Genomic DNA, 23,050 nt, shown 5'->3' on the forward strand with positions numbered 1-23,050 from the left:
CAGGAAATAACAGTTTAACAACAACCAAGGAATCAGCGGGCCAAAAGCTTCTCCTACCCAGAGGTCACCAAGACTCATCCCCTAGAGAAATCCAAAAGTATTCGAATTCCTCTTGTCATTCTAAGGCTTGTGGCAGTGCTCTTATGAAGAGTTCATGACCATGCTGTGAGACAGCCAGCAAAAGGACTGTTTCAACACACAGAGAAAAGAATAAATAAATCAAGACAGTCTGAATTTTTTCTAAAGTCAGTGTTTTATTGCTCGGTGTTTTTTAGTTACACTTTGACACATTGCACTTCGGGATAGATTAGCACCTACTACATAATTTAAAAACTTAGTATCTTACAACTCATATAATTGGCACTATAGAGAAAACCCAGAGATTTGTCATTTTAACCCAAGACTAAAAGAGATAAAATGTTTACAACCTTTATTATTGGCAGGTGAACTTTCATTGTGGAAGGCCCTTAAAAAAAGTGAACAGAAACTAACAACCTAAATGCCCTCCAAAAATATATAAAAACAGTATCAGATAAGTCACTCCCTTCTTTACACCAGTCTTTTTGCTTTGGTACTTTTAGTACCCAAGTGCACAGTAATTCCCTCATCTTTTTCAAGGAAAAAAAAAGTAACATGATCAAAACTACACTGACTACTTTGGGTGAAAAGAGGAGAGACTCCCACACACCATTCTCAGTACCCACACAAACAGCATTTTCATCAAAAGTGGCATTGTCTCAGGATTTAGCACATCCCAAGAGGTTCATAAATAGTAAACGTTGGGGGTTTTTAAAAAGGGAAGAATTATTTTGAATAAATAAATGACAGCTCTAATAGCTGCATTGGCTTTGGTGACCAGTTATCTATATGCAGCATAAGTTATCTTCATAAGGTAAGTGATGAGCTAGCAGATGTGAAGTCCCTGAGGATCAGCATCTCTGCATTCAACTTGTTTGTTTCACAACGTGTGTAGACAGCCTGGAAAACAATCAGTCCCAAGGCATCTGCTTTTTAATCTCCCAGCACAGCTGCAGACCACACAATGAATTATTTCTGTACCTTTTCTGCAGGCAGGAATACATAAATAACACCGAATACTTCGTAGGAGGTGGCAGGGAATTAGTTCTGCTAAACCTGGGCCAAGTACTCCACCTTGTGTTCGTCCTCGGCTCTCAGAGAGAAGCTCCCGATGCCTGCTCCACAGCGGCAGGTCCAGCGGCGTAGCTCCTGATTCCTTCTGCCTGGGAAGAGGTGTTGTCCATGGTGCCATAGGACTGCTGCTCCGTAGGGGCCAGCACCGTCCTTTCGGTGGGGTGAGGACGCAAAACCTGGGGGATGTACATCTGAAATCACAAGTGAAGGGGTTTAGTGGTCTCTCAAAGCACAGTGCCGAGATAACTCGCCCAGGAGAATTCCTCCCCTTGTCACTCTTCTTTTCATCCTTTTCCAATTCTTCACCTTAACACCTCAGGCCTTTTGCACCCTGCTGGAGGCTTCCTGGTGCAACACTCACTGCACCTCTTGACTGTGGCACAAAGGCCCTTCCTTCTACCTCAGTCCTACATCCTTCTCAGTGACACGGCAAGCAAGACCTGCGACACATCACAGCTTTCAGAATCAAAGCAGCGGCAGTGACTGCATTTGCAGCTGTCCATGTGGGGCTCTGTCTGGGGCAGGGCACAGCACACAGCACACAGAGCTGCTGGAAGCAGTGTGGCTCAGCTACTGCTGAAATGGCAGCCAAAGGTACTTCTGGAACACCATCAGGGAGCAGTCCAGGAGCCCAGCTGCAGAACCCTCTGGTCCCACATGCACGTGGGAAATCCCACAGTCCATTCAGACTAACATGTCCTACATAAGCTCTTTGGTAAGCAGGGTGAGAAATCAAGTTTTTCTAGGACACTTAAGGGAATATTAGTAACTCTTAGCTTCTTACAGAAGATGTTGGAACTGTTGGTACGTCTGTGTCTTTTCCTCTTTCACCTTGTGTGTCTTCAATCTGTAACCAGCAATAGATGGGGAAAGAAAGAGAGACAACATCAAACTGGTGAGTGAAAACAATACACACAGATCATGAGCACCAAAACCTGCACAGACAAATCTCAGTGCAGTGCTGGCACTCTCTCCACCAATCCTTCTACACAGAATCACAGAAAGGTTTGGCTTGGAAAGGACCTTAGGGATCATCTAGTTCCAACCCCCTGCCACAGGCAGGGACATCTTCCACTAGGCCAGGTTGCTCCAGGTTCCATCCATCTTGGCCTTGACCACCCCCAGGGATGGAGCATCCACAGCTGCTCTGGGCAACCTCTGCTAGTGCTTCAGCAACCCCACAGCAAAGAATTACTTACTATTACCTAATCTAAACCTACTGTCAGTTTAAAGCCATTCCCCCTTGTTCTCTCATGACATGCTCTTGTAAAAAGTCTCCCTCCATCTTTTTTGTAGGCTCCCTTCAGGTACTGGAAGGGAGGTCAACTCAGAGCCTTCTCTTCTGCAGGCTGAACACCCCCAATTGTCTCAGCCTGGCCTCATATCAGAGCTGCTCCATCCTCTGATCATCTTGGTTGTCTTCCCTGGACTCGCTCCAACAGGTCCATGTCCCTCCTGTGCTGGGCCCCAGAGCAGGCTGCAGCCCTGCAGGTGGGGTGCAGAGAGCAGAATCACCTCCCTCAACCTGCCAGCCACTGCTGGGGATGCAGCCCAGGATACTTTTCCCATTCTGCTCTTTTCTCTCAAATTGAGTTCCTGCAGACACAGAGACTTTCCACTCTGCCAAGCAGGGCCTGTGCTACAGGCCCTCTTCAGCCATCTCACCATGAACCTTTGGGAGCAGACACTTCCAGGCTGTCCCTGGAAGGCAGGGACAACCCAGCAGGAATAGCTGGTGCTCTGTCAAGCACACAGGTAGGTGCTGAAAGGTCGGGTATCCAGCACTTACCCTGTAATTCAGTGGACTCAGGTACTTGAAACAGCCAAAACAAGTGTAAGCCAAGCAAATAACAATAGTGATGTTGACAACCAGCAAGGTAAACATGGTTGTAGGTGCTTTAAAACCTAGGAAAATATCCAGAGAATACAATATAAAAATGCAAAGCAGAAAAACCCAGCAAAATCAAAATCAGCCTTTATTTATCCTTCTCATTTTCAGAAGCCTCATGGATTTTTTTTTCCTTAGAGGAATGGGCAGCCCACTTCCAGCCATAAATGGAATGTCATTATACACTAAGTTCTCTCACTTTTCCTAGAGGCCAAGAAGTATTGCTGTAATATAGCATGTATATGTAATAATATTAAATTATAGACAAGAGTCAGAGTGAGTGTTCTCCTCCCTCATTCATCCATTCTGGACCAACTTCTTAAATATTTTTATTAATGATCTGTGAAATATAATATTAATTACATTGATTAATTATGATGATGGCACCAAATTGGATGGTTTGGCATCAGCTCAAAGGGATAAAGGTGAGGGGACAGGAGAATCAAAATGGTCTTGGCAGATAAAACCACCCCACCTGCTTTAAATGATCAAAGAAAAAAAAAAACCACATCCGACAGCAAGATAAAACTGTATGCAGAAAACAGCAAATAAATACAATTTGGAAGGAAAAATAAAATGTAGATATAAAGGATAACAACAGCACTGCAGTATACAACTGCTGGAAAGCAGTCAGTAGTGGAATGGTATCAAAGAACATGGGAAGAGAGGAAAATGAGGGAAAAAAACAAAACAAAACAAAAACAAGTCCCTGGTAAATATACAAAGCAATTCAGTGCTACTAAACTTTCAGCTGGGTAGCCTTGTCTACAATAAAATATGGACAGAACTGGGAAAAATCCAAGGAAAAAGATAAAGGCAAGAAACAGCAAGTATGAACTAGGCTGACAGGTAAGTTTTAGTTCAGAGAGAGTGCAATAAACCATAGGAAAGGACATGGTTGCCTAGTATGGAAAAAGTATTAAAGATTACAGTGGCTTCTTATTTTCCAGATGCACTAGGGAAATATTGTAAAGAAATTAGTCTCATTTCGCAGTAAAGATGACTTGAACAGGCTCTTAGGAAAAAGTAAACATCACTGCAAACCCTAGCTGTTTCCAAGCTTCTTCAGACAAAAGAGGCAACACCAACTCTCAGACATTTTTGTGGTAACCCCAGCATATGCAGTGGCACAGAACAGACAAGTTTTAGACCTTAGCAGGTTATATAAGCCCTGCACAGGTCTGTTCACAAGGGGAAAACACCACACACGTGCAAAAAACAAAACCAAAAAAGCCCTACAAACACATCACTGTTCAAACTAAAAAAGGAAGTGAAAAAACCTCCCTGGTGTATTCTGGAATGTCCTTCAGAGGAAGTTATTTTTATAAGCACAGGTTACACGAATATTTCCCAGATGGTGAGGTGTGTCTACACCAAAGCCAGTGTGTGGTGCAAACCACAAGGCAAACAGCAACAGGTCAGGGAAAGAGAAGTCTCCTACATCAGTTTTCCCTGCACTGTGTCCTCAGAACTCCTGCCTGCCAACAGCTCTGGAGAACACGGGACTCAAGTGACTGTTCCAGGAGATGGGGGTTGAACTGCAGACAGGACCTCATCTCCTCTGAGGTGAGAGGCCCAGTGGTGCTGCAGGTGTGGATGGGAGGGTGGATGGGTGGCATAAGGGTTGAGACAGAATACAGGCACTGAGAAGGAAAAAGATGAGTACAGCCTCTCACCTTCTATATGCAGTCAGGTGGTTTCTGATCCTGACTGAGAACTGGGGGAGAGGTCTTTCCAGCCTTACATTAATATATAAGGAGTGAGAAACCAGAGTATTGTCACTGGACTCTGCAACCAGACTGAAACACCCGTATCAAGCCAACTACACAAGTCAATGACAAAGCAGTCAAGCTTTACACCATAAACTGATCTATTTTGCAGATAAGGAAGCAGAGCTCTCTTACTCTTCCTTCCTTCTTTTTGGCACAAGAAGCAGCAATGAAATCAATGGCAATGAAATCAAAGTATTATATTGCCACCTCTCAAACTGCCCTGTGCACTGACAAACCACTGAACAACATCCTGTAAACAGGATCCTTACACTGACCAAGCCAAACGCAGCAATCCAGTCTGTGTTTTCCATTATTAAGGTCCCTGACAAATGATGGGTTTACCATGCTTTATTATAATAAAGACTGTATTTTTACTTCACCAGGATTTCCTTCCTAACAATTAAAGAGGTGCTTGCAATGCAGAGCGCTTGGCTGATTTTTCTAAAGCATGCTCTAGAAATTCTCCTGTTAATTTAGAGGACCCAGATTTGTTTTGTCTTCCTGGTTGCAAAAGCAGCTCTCAAAACAAGGGTAAAAACAAGCTCTGAAACACACAAGTAATGCAGGAACATCTATTCAAATCCAAGGACAGCCTGAAGCAATAGTTCCAAGTGCCTCTTGCATCCAGAGGAAGCTTTCCCTGTAGCTTTCTCTCTCCCTAAAGGTGCATGACAGCCTGCCAACAATACCTTGCTGACTACTGGTGTGTTAGAAAACACAATGCAGACATGGGCATTTGCCATGAGGACACAATAGAGTTAGCTATCAGGAGCTTCCTTCCAAAGAAGGGGAATCCAACCCTTCCAGCATCACTGACATCCCTGTTCCATGCCAAATACTTCCTGCTGTATCAAGGATAACAACCCATAAGCTGCTGCCTACCTTTTCTGACACCTAAGCTGTTGGTACAGCACCGCCAATGCTACCAACGCCAAGTATTTGCAAAACACAGATTGTCCCTATTTTAAAAATAAATTACACACAAACCACGAGGTTTCAAACTACAGTGTGGGGAAGGGAGTCACCATCTCACTGCAGTCGTCCATGTAAAATTTGATGGATGATGCAGAACACACGAGGACTAGCATTAGCCAACATTTTAGCATTTTTTCCTAAGTGATGGCAGTACAACCGAGGCAGCAGCCAATTCATCCAGGCAAATTAAACTTATACCCAGGCTGCACAAATGCAGGTAGTGAAGCCAGTGATCATCTTACTATAAAGAGCTAATTCTGAATAGATTTTTGTTTGATGCAATGATTTTTACTGTCTGTCACTTCACAGCCCAACTGACCAATACAAGCATACTGATTTAAGGAATACATGATCTCCTTTGAAATGAAGGCACATGGAGCCCCATACTAACAGTTTAATAGATCAGCCATCTCCATCAAAGGCTCTTGTGCAAATCTCGTGTAGTTCAGTGCCACAGGCAACCACCATGACTCCCCCTTTATGGAAGGAAAAAGAAAAGCCCACAAAGCATATGAAACTCCACATCTAATTCAGGGAAGGTGGCAAGAGAGCTGGCAGGTGGAAACAGGTAATACTTACCCAGCCGCACAAATGAGTAAAAGTAGAGCCAGAAAAGGCAGAGGATGGGAGCTGCCAGGGCCTGATTGACAGCTGCAAAGTGCATCTTCTTCTCCAGCTTGGCAGGGAGATAGGCGTAGTAGAGGTTGTGACGGTCCACCATGTGCTTCAGGAGGATGTAGATCAAACCTGGCAAAACACGAGAGCCAAGCAGAGGCCGTGGGAGGTTTGATAAAAAGCAGCACCTCTGTGAGGAGAGCTACACTAACCAAGTGAGTGGATACAGCCCAGACAGGAGGGGGTACAGCTGCAAGACAGCATCTGCTCCTAAGCCTGCTGCATCTCCATCCCTCCCCTCTCCACACACCACCTCTCTGTGGTGCCTCTCGTGCTCCCAGGGAGAGCCCAGAACTCCTCCCAGGTGCTGGCACACGAGGCCAAGGCAGTAGGGAACGCTTCCCAGCTGCCCTTCCACTGTGCTGGCAAGGAAGGCCTGACAGTGGCTTAACATCTCCCTCTCAGCCTTCACCAGATTCATGAGTGTGTTTCAAGTCAGCCATTCCTTATCCAAACAAACAGCAGCAACTGCTGTGGCAGCTCTGAATTGCAACAGCTTTGGGATGCAGTGGCACATTCAGATATTTACAACTGCATACAAAACGGATTGTGAGTAAATATCAATTACATTGTTACATAAAAATTGGCCACATTCTCCCAATAATAAGGTTGTTGATTAAACCAGTTCTGAACAATATCTAATTTAGATAATTATCTCCTATCTAGCTCTGTAAAGTTTTGGATTAGGAAATGAAAATACCAACTATATAAAATTATTTAGTACTACTTATGTCTGATCTAAGCCCCTCACCACCAAAGCCAGCACACTCAAATCTGAGAAATAAAATAAATATCTAATAGACATCAAATGTACTTTCAACCTCTAAAGGCAGTACAAGAGCTAAGTAATTCATCAGCTTTTTCACTGTTCTTCCACAAGAAGGGAAGGAAACTTGCATCCAAGTCCTAAGGATTAGCAACGTTTGAATGGGAATAAGAATTCAAAGCTGGGCCTTCCAAACTTCCCACATGCCCCATCTGACTCCCACAGTGCTCACTGGAAAACTCACCAAAAGGGACAATGATGGGACACGTGATGCTGTAGGCCATGATGACAGTGAACACACACAGCATCCAGGCATACATTGCTCCAAATTCATATTCAAAAGCCTGTTGCTAGGAACAAAAAACAAAACACCCAAAACTCTCAAGTCATCCATCAATGTGTCAGGAGTTAAGAATAGATTCACTGAAGCAACAATTCACCTTCTCTTGCTAAACCTGAGACATCAGTTATTTCCCTAAGAGGCAGAAATGATGTAATTAGATGAAGTATTTTGTGTTTTTATTACCTGGACATACAGAAAAGATGCTGTTTCTTTCCTAGCCTTAAAGTAATTTCTCAGGGAATCTGCATCTACAAGAAGCAGCTTCTTAAAATCACAAGGCAGAAAATAATTGTGCCAGACTCAGAACCTTCACTCCACTGGCAGCTGTATACAGGTTTAAGTTCCTACTGTAACACCTGGAATTTCAAGCTATAGGATAAGACTTCACCTGGAAGTGAAAGTCCACCTCTTAAAATGGAATATAGGTAAAAATATATATTTTGCTAGGTTCAGTTTAGGTTTTGCTATGTTCAGTTTAAAGCAAGTTGTACACACCTGATGGCTGACAAGAAACTAATGCTAGACAGAAAACCCCCTGAAGTTCAGACTATAAGCTAAAATCAGAACTATTCTATAAAATTTGAATCATAGAACTCTGACTTAGAGCTATGAAGAGATTGATACCTGAAGCTCAGAGCTTGGGTTTTGATTTTTGACTATCTCTGACTGGAATAAATCTCTCCCTGCTATCTGTGCTGTGAATGAAGGGAATATGACCCTGTCCTGGACAAGCGAAACAAAGGCTAAAAAAAAAAGAAAGCCAGGAGATGGTCGTTAATGGTGTGAAGGATGGGTGCTCCCAGTGGTTCAGACAAGGACCAGGCACTGAGATGCCTGTGCTGAGGAGGGGCTCAGTACCTGTTTGATGTTTTTCCTCTCTGCAGTGGACTTGGCCATGATCATGCGTATGGTGTAGAGGATGAGGCCCGGCAGGCGCAGCAGCTCCATCCCGTTGCCCACGAAGGCAGAGGCGATCACGTAGTTCACAAAGAACGCTCCCTGGTCAGGCAGGAACACACATCTGCCAGGAGAGACACCACTCACTGACTGCAGGGAGGGCAGCAAACACTGGCTCTATGCAGTGTATCCCTACGGCCTTTGGAAATCTCTTATGTACGTTAAGAAGCTGCCAGAAGAACTTCTGACAACCTTGTTGTAAAAGAATACTGCACAGCTGTAAGTGCAGCCAAGGCAAGAGCCTGGCTGAGCTGCAGTTCAGATGAGGAATAAACTCTTCACAAAAAGATGCAGCAGCCTGAGAGGTGGCTGACAGCAGACAAGAGCATCATCTGATGTCTGCAACAGCAACCTGACACGAGATGAGATAAGACTGCAATAGCATAATTATTTCTCCTAACTTAGTAACTCCTAATTATCTTCCTGCTACTGATTTTGAAACAGTGTTTGGAAATCTATGTCCTAATAATTCCATTCTATTCTTTCCCTCCAGGCACAAGCACAAGAGCTTAAAATAACCAATATCTGCAAATTTGCAATGTAATGTGTGTGAAAACATATATTTTTCTTAAAATCAAGATTCATTGGATTACAGAAAGAAAACTGCTGCAGCTGTTTTGTCTCACTCTAATCCCTGTGAAGATTCCCTGTCCATGATATGCAAAAATCCTCATCCAATTCCAATATCTTATCATCCTTTCTGTGAAGAAATTCTTTCTAATGTCTGACCTTATTGTCTCTTCCCCTTATTCAGAAGCTCAGCATCATCCCAGAGTAGCAACCCTGAGCAAATTTTAGTAAACACCAACCAAGGACAGTAAACAGCAAAAAATATTTCAAATCCTAAGTATTCCTTTACAAAGGAATAGCAAAGAGAGACTATTATTTAGCTAATACTTACTCCAGCCTAACTGCAGAATCAGACGATTCTCTGTCAAACAGCCAGCGGAAAAAGAAATCAAGGCTGAAAGAAAAATGGTAAGTGTAATTCAGTCTCCCACACCTTAGTACTGTCTAAAATTGCTTCTCTTTTTAAGTAGCTTAAATCAAGATAGTGGATAGAGAGAGTTTAATCAAATAATCTGAACACTACTTTAACTTTATTACAGTTACTGATAGCTAGAAATAAGAAAAAGGCTACAAAATCAAACAGAACAAAAACATCTAGCTCATATTAATGTTTTAATTATACATTTTTAGCAATTATTATACAGATAGCAGAAATACATGCCACCCAGAGAAACAGTCAAAAACTTAAAGGTAGAAAAAAAAAGATAACTCCAACTGAAGTGTAAGACACAGTCAGGAAACTTGGTTCTCAGCTATAATGGTGAGTATGGGTAACTTTTAATTAGCTCTTGATGTTACAAGAGCTAAATTTCTTTGTTAAAAGAAAAGCCAGGCTTTGGAAACTTTTAAGGGCTCTGAGGATCCCAGAAGTAAGATGAACATTGACATTTTACATGTAATGGTAACTTAACCACCCACACTGAAGGGAGTGGGAGTACATTGACCATACCTCACAACTAGAAAACATGAATAAGATGTCTCATTATAAAAGTACTCAGCCATTATCTCATTAAACCATGATTCTTTACCTGGTCAGACCAAGAGAAGGCAGAATCAATACCATGAAGATCAAAAATATGTAGACTTTATGCATCATGATTCTGTTCTCTGCAGATCTAGCAACACAAAAAGGCACAGAGTAAGAAACTCATACAAAAAGCTGCCACATATGAAGGATCTTTCCTGGACTATGCCAGCACATGTCAGACTTCCAGCTTCCCCTACTAATATCATATTGCTACCAAACATCTTTGAGATATTCACCAATATGGACCAAGCAGACTTTCAGTATCTTCTTGGGCAACCAAAATATTGCTGAATTAATTATTATTTAAATATAAAAATTAATTAATTGCTGAATTAATCCAGCCTCTGGATGAGCATCACTACGTGTCTGCACCACAGGCACAGGGATGTGCCACCAGCACAGCTGGTCTCTCACCCAAAGGCATTCAATCTTGCAAGAGCTTGTAGACAAACAGCTCTTCAAGTGTCATGCCAGGAGGGATTAAGCAGTTCAGGAAAGGGCACAACTGCCAAGAAACCAGACACTTAGAGAACCTCCCTCCCAAGTGTCAAGCCTTGGGGAATAACGTGGCACTACTAATGCTACACCCTTACTACAGTAGCAGGAACATGGATCCAGTGACACCCTGTTGCCAGAAAACTGCAGCACAGTGAACACTTCAGACTCTTAGAGGTGGTGTCTGATAGGGCTTTAAATCCCTAGGGGTTTTATTACAGGAACACTTGGGCACTGTGAGACCTATCAGTGTAACTACACTGAGGCCTGAAATCAGACCTGTGATCTCTAGTGACTTCAGAAAATTATTTTAACTGATTGAGAAGGGCTCAAAGTTCATGTGTGTAGTAAAGCTACCAAAACAAAGATGATGCAAAGCATACAATGGTGACAAATAAACAGTAGACTCTGGACATGGTGTCTTAGAAAGGCATTGTACAAAAATTCAAAAGGAAAACCGTCAAATTTACCTTAGAATATAAAAACAAACAAACAAACAATGACTACCAGCTTTAAGGATAAAGACTGAGTGAAGTTGAGTGAAGATGGGATTGAGTGTGAAGTATCCATGCTTTTATCTGTGTGTAGGTAAACAGGGCATCAAATCTGGTGCTTCAAACCAAGCTGTGCTGAGTTCTCCAAGTCAGCAGCACGTTAGTGGGCTTGACATCTCTGGGGTGCACCAGCTCAATGTGAAAACCTTGCACCAACACATCTGCTGGGCCTTGGCCCCATAAATCATCTCAGATCACCACTGATATCCAACAGATCTGAGCTGTGCACCAGGAATTACATCCAAACCATTTTGTCATGCCAAACAATCAAAAGATGGATTCCCTTTTTATAAGTTGTCAGCCTGGAGGGGATCCAAACCACATGGCCCATCTTCCCAGAGAGCAAGTTAATTATGGGATTAGAGGCACTTCCCATGCTCCTGTTGAATGAAGCTGCACCTCCTGGGCCTGCTCATACAATTCTTTTATTATTAAACACGAAGAGGAGCAAGGTGGGGAGCAGGGAAAAGCATAAGCAAATCATGTGGTCACATTACACTTGCTGTGTGGGTTACAAATGACCCAAACCCCGAAGTGTGGTTACAATACTAGAAAGAGACAAGATCAGGAAATTCCCTGCTATGAAGGGCCTGTGGATCTGAGAGCTCTGTCAAAGATCAGCACTTTCATTTATTTTAGGAGCTGATAAAGTAAAAACAGAGGAAAAGGTTGCTTACTTCGTCCAGTGGGACTCCAGCAACGTTGAGTAATAGACAATTGTTGGTAGCAAAGCTGAGAAGGACCAGAGCAAGAGCGTTGGGAAAAACTGACTGATGACAGGATTCTAGTGGGGGAGAAAATAAGTATTAAAAACACTTTAATGCAGTTGTGGTGGAACAAAGATGCTAATATTTTGCTTTTTGTAAATTATAGCAGGGTGAACTGGAGAAATTATGTTTAGATAGTCTTAAATTGAGTAGTGAGTGCTTAGCACTGGCATATAAAACAAAAAAACAAAGAGAGATTGGGAATTAAATTCCATGAGAGTGCAGCCTCACAAGTAGTTTTTCTGCAGTTTACATTAGCTTGGGGAAATATTTGAAAAGAACAGTTTGCAAGTTGCTTTAGCTGCAGTCAAACTAGGATCAGATATATATGCCATCTTGCTTTGAACACTGTAAGCAAAATAAAAACATTTTATCTCAGAGCTAAAAATCTGAATTTCCCCCTTTCTTATCAAAAAATCGAAATACAAGTTGGACTTGAAATTCTATTTTTTTGCAAAAAATTTTTATTACAAAATTTAGAATTATTTAAGTTTGAATTGCATATTTTTACCACAAGTACACAACTATGTTATAATAATATAAAGCCTCAGATAAAAATTACTTCAGATTATTATCTAGGAACAAAAAAGGGCTAAAGACCTGATTCTGGACTTATGGTTTTAATCAGCAGCTACATAAAACAGTCCTGAGAATTTCAATTGAAGGTGTAAGGTAGGAATTTCAGTTGAAGGTAAGATGAAACCCTATCAATTTACCAAAATTTTGGTCTGATCCAAAACAGCTATATCCTAACATATGGCAATACTCACATTAAGGTAGTGAATAGGTTTAGTGACATTGAACTTGTCCATGGTTGAGATGATTATGGAAGGAGTAGTAAGAAAAAACAGCACAATAAAAAGAAGCAAATTAATGCAAGCCCATCTAAACCACCATTTCAATCCATGCACCGAAAGATTTTTCCTGGAGAAGTAAGCAAAAATAAAAAAGACATTAAAAGAAGCAGCAAGCATTTGCTGTTAAAAAAAGATATATACACTATCTGTCAAGTAACAGGTGGCTCTGCTTTTTCTAAACTGAGCTTTCAAAGTTATATAACAATGCACTACACAAGTTCCAGTTGCTACTAGAAATAACGAGAACTGTGCAACCTCTCTTGAATGATACCATAAATTGTGCTTGCAGAAGAACATATTTATTCTTTCAATACACAAGCAACATCTAATGTAGTTAAAGTTTGGAATGAAACACTACCATTGTTCAGTAATATAGAAGTACTAAACAGAGATGGGACAAGAAGAGACAGAGATAGAAGACACAATTTCTGCAAGGAAAGAGGCAGAATCTACCAAAAAAAAGTGATTTGAAATAAAACTTCAAATTTGCAAACACTGCATCTCTTCCTGCCATATTAAAACAGTAACTATAGATTTTAAACAAGTAAAGTTCTTAAATGTTATTTGAAATGGTTGCCAAAAGGACTGGAGTGATTTGAATGCCAGGCAAGGCAAAATATTCAGAACAAACAAAACAGGAATACAGAGGCTCAGTAACATTCCTAATTAAGACAAGTCTTTTTGTGAACTTGGCATATCCCTGTGGTCCCTCTTCAAGGTGGAAGGGGAGAAAAGAAAAAGAACTGGAAGACAGACCAGAGTTTACAGAGGGGATCAAGCTACACTCATCCCGTGGCAACCCAGAAAAATATATACATATTTGGAGGATACTCAGCACTAACACCAAGTTGCATCCCTCAGATCTCAACAGTAGATATGCTAGAGCCTCAAAAAATGGAAACACTGAGGGACAGACATAAACAGGATTAGGTGGGTTTTTTTTTTAATTTTGGTGTGGAAAAACTCAAGTCCATTACCCCAAGGTCAGTGAAGAACATCAGTAATGAAAATAGAGAGGCAGATCAGCCACATTCCAACATAACATGAAGTTTTAGTTTAGGTTTAAAGAATAACATTCTCATCCCTATCTGTCCTGTGTCCATTCTAAACCTACATTATCACCAACAAATGGATGTAAGACAGGAATCTTACCAACAAATGTTCTCAGGGTAAGGAGCATATGTAACCTCCCAGTTGGATATACACAGCTCCCTGCTGTAGCGTGAGGGCTGGGGTTCTCCTTTACACTTAATGCTCTGACATTTGCAGGCATTGAAGTCCTTAAGGATGCTGTAAGGAAGAAGAGGAAGATTTTTCCAAATTTTTACACCTGAAAATGCTAAATATGTAATGAGAAAGTCTAGGAATAGTGATAAAGGTTTTGGTGTTTTTTTAATTTTAATAACCTGTGATCAAGATAGAGCTTAAACAACAATGTAACATATTATGCAATAATGACCATTATCTAAAGAGTTGCTACCACAGGCCTGAGATCTGTTTTGTTGGGAATAAAACCCAGTCTTGGTTTAAACTGTTTACTGCTTCTACCAACATGAACAATGGCCATGAATCATACTAAAAAAAAATAAAAAAATTAAAGCCTGAGAGCATTGGGAAAAAAAAGACAGTTTCCTAAAACACATCTTTACATAATACAGCTGCTTTCAAATCATAGTAGACTAATGAAATGAGACTGCAGGCTAATCCTTTACACTAGTATCAAAACCAGCCAATTTTGCCTTGAGTACCAATTCTGAGAAGAATTTTTAGCATGCTAGTATTCTCACAATTCAAAATATTAGCCTTTTTCACCAACTCCTAAAATAATCACAGTGCTTAATTCTATCTTCCCATATTATGAGTTGACTGACACTCAAAATATTTAAAGAAAATTTAAACATGCTGAGAATTAATGCTTTCAAAGATCTCTCAAAGGACAGTGGTAGAAGGATGAGGCACACATTCAGAGACTATTTTTATTACAGTAGCAGAGAAGCAATATGTATTATATTTAAATGGGGAGATTCTAAAATCTGTGGACATGCTTATTACTCCGTTGCATCTTAACATAAAGAAGACAGAGAACCACACACACAAACACGAAACTAATAAAAATAACCCTCAACCTCCCAGATATTTTCCTTACCAGAACTCAAGCAGTGATGTCAGATTGCCAGCATCTTGCAGCAGCAAGTATTTAAGACAGTTGATTATTCTTTGACAGTTTATTTTTTAAAATACATACAAAGCAAGTTTTAGCCATCATTAAAAAGCTTCTACAACCACCAGAGCCCTCAGAACCTCACTTTTGCCATCCTGTTTCTCTCACCCTATTTCAAGGCTCTGCAGAGCAGAGCACCCTAAGGGCACCAAGTAACTTTCCAATTTGATGGGAGCCTCAGCTTCACACATAATTTAATCAAATTTCCCAGGGAATGGAGGCTGCCACATTAATTCCAAGCTAAACAAACTAAAATATTTTCAGGTCTTGATGATTCAACTCAGAGATGCCTGCAGTGCAACTCAGAACACTTGCTCATGGAGGGACTATCCCACCAAAACTGTACACAGCACATCAGTAGCTAGAGAAGCAACTTCTGTGCTTATTTCTCCTTCCACTTTCACATTTCAAAATGTTATTTCATTACAGATTTAGGAGAGGAGGCAGATTTCAGCACACAGTCACTACTCAGTGAAAGAGTAGCAAGCAAAACTTTCTCCAATATACCAAATTCTTGCAAGAAATTCTACGTCCTGGACTTCCTTTAAAAACAGCCTGAAAAACTGTCTCTCTAACATGACTTGAAGGCCAAAAGAATGCAGACAATTTAAACCAGAGGCTAAGAACAGAAAAAAGCATGATGTATTGTATTGTACTACAAATACTCTGCTTCCCTTTCCCCATTTTGTGTTAGCAAAAGATGCTCATAAAGTGCCAACAGAACACGAGAGGCTGCACACATTTTTCTCTGCAAATGACTGAATAAAAGCACAGAACAACTTCTGCTATTAGGTCCACACATATATCTCTAACAGGTAAGGGATATAGAGAATGTGTATCTATCACCTGTGGCCAGGTCCCTCACTGACCCTGCACTGCTGAGATGACTGAACTGGCAGTGTCATTTGTACCCACTCTGATAATTTGGTAACTGGACCATTTGCACAGCAGGAAATGGAGATATCAGTAACTCATATTCAAGAACCAATCAGTCTGGCCTCCTACTAACCTACACTGATGGACTGGGTCCCACACAGAAGAGAAATGCTCTTTATCCCATTAAATGTCCCAAGCCTTTTAGTCCCTTAGATAATTTCTTCATTCAAAGCATAGAGGCTAAAACCCATTTATGGAAAAACTTACCAGAAAGCAAAGCAGAGCAAATCCACAGAATGGTGAAAAAGAAGAAAGGAAGAACCAACATAAGCAAACAAGGGACACAAACAAGGCATCAGTTGCACTATTTTAGTAAAAAGAGAACAAAAAAGACAACAGACAAAACTTACTAGGTTGCCATGGATTTCTCTTGAAATGTTACAAAAGCCATTCCCAGTGGGTTGTTATGAACAGCTTGTTCCTCTTTTGAATATTCTTCCTCAAGTTCATTTCTAACTTTGGTGTAATAATCTACAGCATCCTCCTGTGGGGAAATTGATGGCTGTTACAAGCAGGTACCAGATGGCCAATATCCTCATTAACACACAGCTTACACAAACCATAGTCACCCTTCCTCATGCCACTCCCACAAATTACAAATCATGTCACAAGGCAAAGACAAACAGGAAGATTTTCTTGTACTTCAGTTTGTGCACTAGATTACATTTCAAATGTTTCAGGGAATTCCTTTTCTGTGCGGTACAAGAACATGGCAGATGAGCAATAGGCAATGAATTAAGAATTTTCTTAAGGTCAATGAAACATGACACAAAAACTATTTCTATTTTCTACTCCTCCAATAACCTACTTAGCCATAACTAAAAAAGAACACAACCTCTTACCCTTTCACATCCTCTCATTTCACAGCAGCAGAATTGACCACATGGCTTAGGGTTGATTTGGACTCTCTTGCCATACTTCTGATGCAGGTGTTCATAGTAAATCAGGCTTTTTTCTGCCTGTTTTCTGCACAGAAAAATACATTCATAGCATTTTGCAAGAAAGCAATATCAATATCAAGCTTAAAAAGATTATAATCCCTGAGAGGAAAAAACTGTTTCAAGGACTGATAGCAAATTAACCAGTCACCAAATACATTTACGTGCAGTTTATTTTGGTTACTTATATAATTTATTTTCAAGCCTGTAATATCATTATACAGCCTACACTTGTAGTGATGTTCCAGGAAAAAGAACAACCCAGTGTTACTCTTGAGAGCCCAGGAGATAACACTTGTCTCTCCTGTGATCAGCACCTCTGGCCAAAGAAGCAGGGTTAATAGAGTTATTAATTCAGTAGTTCAGTTTTTCACTAGGAACTGCCTATAAATAACTGAGTACATACATACATAAATAATCACCAAGTCAAAACTTAACTTAGGCAACACACAACATGTCACGCCAACAAGAGATGGGCTGAATCCCATAAACCCCTTTAAAACACAGCTGAATCTGAAATCCACACCAGATTAGCTGAATCTAACTGAAATCCAGACCAGAACTTGAAGAGCAGAACCCATCTTTAGGATGCACCAGGTTAGTACTGCTGGTACATATTGATTAAGGACTAGCAAAACATTCAGGAAATTAAACTAAAGACACATAGGTTACAAGAACAGTACCTTTTTTTGAAAAGGTTAATAAGCTTGGCTACGTCGTAACACAGCTGGACCTCCAGCACAGTGCAGGTTGGGTAGGCATCCCTGAAAGGAAGCAGCACATGAGAACAATAAGAAGAGAAAGTACAACGAAGAAACTCTTTGAAAGAGCAGCAGTGGTATCTGACTTCTCATCACTCATTTAATTTCTGAATGAGGTATCAGAGAGCAGAGACTTCCGCAGACACTTGTTGGAAGTTACTTTAAGATGAGATGTGCAGCTTTATTCCAAGTCAATGCAGTGTGGGAGCATGAATGGAAAATGTGGATACACAGACACTTTCTTTAATTCTGATTTTCAGATCAGCTAACTAACTTCATTGAAATACAGTCTTCTGAATTTTAAACTGTGCAAAATTCAAAAAACTTATCTGCTTGGGCAGGGAAAACTACCAGGACAATTTTATATCTCCTATTCCTAAACAAAGATGGAAAGAGATTTTTTACAAGGGCAGGAAGTGACAGGATAATGGAGAATGACTTCAAACTGAAAGAGAATAGGTTTAGATTAGCTATTAGGAAGAACTTCTTTAGTGTGAGGGTGGTGAGGCCCTGGAACAGGTTGCCCTGAGAAACTGTGGCTGCCCCATCCCTGGAAGTGTTCAGGGTCATGTTGGATGGGACCCTGAGCAACCTGGTCTAGTGGGAGGTGTCCCTGCCCTGGATGATCTTCAAGGCCCCTTCCAAGCCAACCCATGACTCCAATGTTATTACTCAAGGATGGAACTCACGTGAAATGGTTTTGTACTGCATCTTCACTCGCATTTTTTGGAAGACCAGTTATGAACAATGTGCACTTAACCTGGGAGAGAAAATACAAGCTACATTTTGATAAACCACATTACAAAAGAAAAAACAGGATTATAAAGAAGGATAAGACACAGCACTGAGCTGTGTAGTAGAGTGGGGAAAAAGGTAGGTAATCCTGATTTTGTGGGAGCTCATCTATTTAAGACAGCACCTTCTACACTGGTAACAGGCTACAGCAAAATTTCACAAATCCCTCCCCAACCTCCTTCTCTCCATCCATTTTCACAACTCAGTAGAGCATTGCTTTCAGTCAGTTCCTTCACATTTAGGTCACTTTCTAGCATGCAGGAGGTGCCTTAGCAATTTGCTTTTTTAGCATTATCCATTGGCAAATGCACTTTTTTTCTCTCCAATACAGACACTTACTATGTTTTCTTCTTTATATGTGACATACTTCATGTGATGTCTCATGAAGACAACAGTCAGAATCAGGTAAACAACAGCAAAAACTGTGTGCAGCCAAAGAAGATTATTGCTGTCAGACAAAACATTAGGAATATGAGAAATAGGAAGAACCAATTGTCCAACTGATGCAAGCAGCTATCAAAATGATAATCAGATCAAAACTTCTCACTGAACACAAAACAAGAAAAAAAGCCAGTTACTGGTAGTCAGTCACACCTAGATGCCTTGGACAGCCATCAGGACTATTTGCTTCCAATAAAATTCTATGGGTCGTGGAGCTAAAAAGAAGAGAGATATTCTGTGACATGGACATATTTAGGCAGTGTTTGGCTTTCACTTTCTCATTCAGATGACCCATTGCATATATGATGCTATTTGCCAAGATGTTTGTTATTTATTTTATTATTTATTAGGCTGAGTGCATAATTGAACTTTCCTTGAACACAATCCTTACTCAAATTGAAAACAGCCTCACGTAGGGAGTAAATTCTGCTTTTCTGATAGCTCCTTCTTCAAAGCTTACAGAAGTTCTGTTCTGAGAACAGCTCTTCAGTTTTGTGAAGAGTATTAACAATTGCAATGAAACTAAAATACAGGAATCTATTTTACAGATAAAAAAATCCAATGAAATAAAAACATCCCCATCTCTTACTTGGTTTCATAATATGGTTAAACAAAACAGCTATTCTACTGGACATAGTGTCAGGGATGGACATGGATTGATCAAGAATAAATCAGAACATTTGTGCAGCTTTGTACTTCAACTATTTTACAGACTTTTAAAAACACATAGAAGTCATTTTAATTGTAATCTCAGATGGGAGAGATTTGCACACACATAAATCTAATGTAAGGGAATTTCAATCATCCCAGCTACACATTCCAGTAAAGTTATCAGCTGTACCTTCCTTCTGAAGCATGGTTTCCTTTAATGGGGAAATTTCTGAAAAAACCTCACTGGGTATGCAGCTATTAGCCAACAGAAACATGAGGTGTAAGAAGTGAGAGCTGAGAGAGTAGAAGCCCAGTCTCAAGACTTACCAGCACTCTAAGTGCACAGCCTGAAGCAGAACATATCCCAGTTTCAGTCAATGGACAGGGATTAAGTTATTCCAACCCCATGAGCCATGCAGCAAATAACAATTCTTGTGTTTAGAGACCATGGCAGGAAACAGACATCAGCACAGAGGCACTCTGCAAGAATTACTTACCTAGTCTGTAAGTTTACTATAGTTGTTCTTCCAAAACTATAGGGATCTTTATCTAGGAAGAACAAGAACAAGTAGGAAAATTAACTGACACAACGCTTACTGTCAGAAAGTCAGCTTTTATTCTATTTTTTAAAGAAGTTGATATATTTCTTTTTCATGCTGAGCAAGTTCATTGATAAAAAGATTTAGAATCATAATCAATGCTGGTTTACTCTATCCTCCATTTTAAAGTTGGAAAAAACATCCTTAGGTTATACCACATTCAAGTCATCAAGGAAAACAGTAGATGTTTCGAAAATCTAAACCCTAGATCTTTGAAGCAGTTCTCTCCCTTCATGTCCATTAACAATATTGCTCAGGGATTGAACATTTCCTGCACATTTTTCTTTCATCTTAACCAATTTCTTATCTCACGCTTTTAGGCTGCATTAATTCAGTGTTGACAAAACAGTGCTGACAACCTTGGTAAGGTCAAAAACGGGTTTACATGACATTATTTCTCTAGACTGTCAAGTATTTTAAAAAAATTAAAATGCAGGTGAGGGAAAATTGAGTAAGTTATTACAATGGAAAGGGAGTTAAGTGTATCTAGAAAGCTAAACAATCCTTCTAGCCCAGACTGTTAAACTACATTGCAAGTTGTCATCACAACTGAAAGGACTGCAAATGCACAAAATCAGCTTACAGTGGAAGAGGAGGAAGAGTGGGAGAGAACACCAAAGCTTTGGTTTCTGCTCCATTTCCTAGACTCACAAAGGTTAATGCAGAAAACCAGAAGCTACATTGTCTTGCTTTAATAAAAAGCTGATATTAACATAGAGAATTGCCAAGAAAGAGCTCATAAAAGGGAGGTCAGAGATGGAAATTCCACAGGGAAACAATACAAAAAGGAAAAGGTACAGTGCATCCTATTACAGACAAGAGCTGTGTCACAAGGTTCTTAAAAACCGTGAACAACACTTTAAACATGATCTTGCTGAGACTGAGACAAAGCCAGGTATGAAATGGGATTGTAGGGGCTCATAATCAAAAATGGAAGAATGCATAAATCAGGGTTTAACAGAGATCTCACTCAAAGCACTCAGACTTCCCACCAGCAAACTGAATGACAGAGTAGAGGGTATGATTATTTTATTTGTAGGTGCCACACTGGAAGACATAATCAGGACTAGGCTGCAAGAAACATGAAATGAACTTCATCTAGTCAGCACTGACAAAGTCTCTGCAAGATCTGTCCACTTTTGAGACACAAACCAAGATCTAAAGGAACAATGGGAGACAGTGTAGCTGGATTGAAACAAAAATTCAAGGCATGGCTGATGATTTTATGATCAGCCAAATGGAAAACATTTCTCATTAAAGCCCAAATTAAATGGTTTGTTTATGAGAAAGAGGAAAAAGCAGATTAAAAATGTTTATAACACTCAAACAGCTACAAGGATTTTGTGAAGAGCAAAAGAATAATCTATTCTCTCTAGTGACAGATCAAAAAAAAAAGATTTTAAATTAATTGAAGCAAAAGAGATTCAGACTGGATACTATAAAAAGATTTCTCAGCTGTGAAGATGTTTTCCATCAACAATCAGCACCAATAAAAACCATAATGATCAACACCAGTTAAGAGGGCATGGGTGAAGTTAATCCTGCCTTGAGCCTTTTAAGTCATGTCATCTGTTTCTGCAGAGGTCTGCAATCTTATTTCTGACAACTGTTTAAAGAGCCAGAAACTTGCCCCATGTCCATGACAGCCAATTCCAGCCAGCTCCAGGACAGACCTGCTGCTGGCCAAGGCCAAGGCAATGAGGAATAATAGTGATAGCACATTTCAGAAGGAGAAAAAAGTCATTGTGCAGATCTAACTGCAGACAGGGAAGAGCAGAGAGGAACAACTCTGCAGACACCAAGGCCAGTGCAGAAGGAGGGGCAGGAAATGCTTCAGGCACCAGAGCTGAAATTCCCCAGCAGCCCATGGTGGAGAATCATGGGGATGCAGAGATTCCCCTGCAGCCTGGGGGAAGACCCACGCTGGAGAAGTGGATACTTGAGAGGAGGCTGTAATCCTGTGGGAGACCTGTGCTGGAGGAGGGTCCTGGCAGAGACCTGTGGACCCATGGAGAGAGGAGCCCATGCTGGAGCAGGTTTCCTGGTGGGACTTGTGACCCTGTGGGGACCCACTCTGTACATGAAAGACTGCACCCTGTAGAAGGGTGACTTATGGAGCAGCAGTTTGTGAAGATGGCATCCAGCCAGAGTCAACCCATTACAGTGGTTAAAACACCAACTTATAAATTTTACCAAAATTAAAAAAAAAAAAAAAAACGAACTAAAGAGTTTTTACTACTATATAAAATAAAGCATTGTTCTAAGAATACAAATCAATAAATTCTTACCAAGCAGATCCCCAGAGAGATTGACAGGCAATATCACACACACGGACAAAATGCTGATAGCAATCAGCAAACAGATGATGTGGCGCTGGAAGGCGAGGTAATGGATGGCATCCTCACCACAGCGGTCGTGAATCTCATCGTCACTGCATCAGACACAAGAGCACGTGGTCAGCTTGCTTACTCTTCTTGGGAGTGCTTTATGGGCACACACTAAACCCTCAGTCTACTCAGTGACATCCCCATTCCCATCAGTCCCTGTTAGCTTTCAAAAACGCTGTGTTCTTTCACGTGTAAATTCAGGTTCCAAAGGTGCACTTCTCTAGTGCAATACCACCACACAAAATTTAACACTAGGGAATTTAAGATTGAAACAATAATCTGAAAAGCAAATATGAATCCAATTCTTTTGGACAAGAAGAGGACAAAGTTTTTTGCTGTGACCTCCTGCTTTATGTCAGTCACAAGCCTAGCCCTCTAAATTCAAGATCAGTGACAGTATTCACTCATCTCCATAAAGGCTCCCTGTGAGGAAAATCTCAGCAGAACCACCTCACTCTTATCACACCCAGGTAACAGGAGATATAAAAGGCTTTGCAATGAACTCTCAGTATCTCTCCACTGT

At 40.6% G+C, this 23,050-nt stretch overlaps 1 protein-coding gene across 5 annotated transcripts in view; it reads right to left on the minus strand.

The window, feature by feature from the left end:
• Positions 1–234: 234 nt before the first annotated feature.
• The window catches only part of TMEM63A (transmembrane protein 63A), a 30,288-nt gene continuing 7,472 nt past the window's right edge, over positions 235–23,050 (minus strand). For all 5 annotated transcript variants that reach the window (XM_063391126.1, XM_063391129.1, XM_063391128.1 and 2 more), the window contains 18 exons: positions 22,429–22,571; positions 20,039–20,090; positions 18,789–18,897; positions 18,344–18,414; positions 17,577–17,657; positions 16,798–16,921; positions 16,306–16,439; positions 13,951–14,088; positions 12,712–12,865; positions 11,852–11,958; positions 10,127–10,213; positions 9,430–9,492; positions 8,430–8,592; positions 7,473–7,578; positions 6,367–6,534; positions 2,942–3,057; positions 1,937–1,999; positions 235–1,343 (listed from right to left, as the gene is read on the minus strand). In XM_063391126.1, the coding sequence (XP_063247196.1) occupies positions 1,173–1,343; positions 1,937–1,999; positions 2,942–3,057; positions 6,367–6,534; positions 7,473–7,578; positions 8,430–8,592; positions 9,430–9,492; positions 10,127–10,213; positions 11,852–11,958; positions 12,712–12,865; positions 13,951–14,088; positions 16,306–16,439; positions 16,798–16,921; positions 17,577–17,657; positions 18,344–18,414; positions 18,789–18,897; positions 20,039–20,090; positions 22,429–22,571 (2,050 nt within the window). In that variant the 3' untranslated portion in view covers positions 235–1,172. The remainder of the gene's footprint in view (positions 1,344–1,936; positions 2,000–2,941; positions 3,058–6,366; positions 6,535–7,472; positions 7,579–8,429; positions 8,593–9,429; positions 9,493–10,126; positions 10,214–11,851; positions 11,959–12,711; positions 12,866–13,950; positions 14,089–16,305; positions 16,440–16,797; positions 16,922–17,576; positions 17,658–18,343; positions 18,415–18,788; positions 18,898–20,038; positions 20,091–22,428; positions 22,572–23,050) is intronic.

This window comes from Prinia subflava, chromosome 2 (genome assembly GCF_021018805.1).
Source record: "Prinia subflava isolate CZ2003 ecotype Zambia chromosome 2, Cam_Psub_1.2, whole genome shotgun sequence".
Lineage (NCBI taxonomy): Eukaryota > Metazoa > Chordata > Aves > Passeriformes > Cisticolidae > Prinia > Prinia subflava.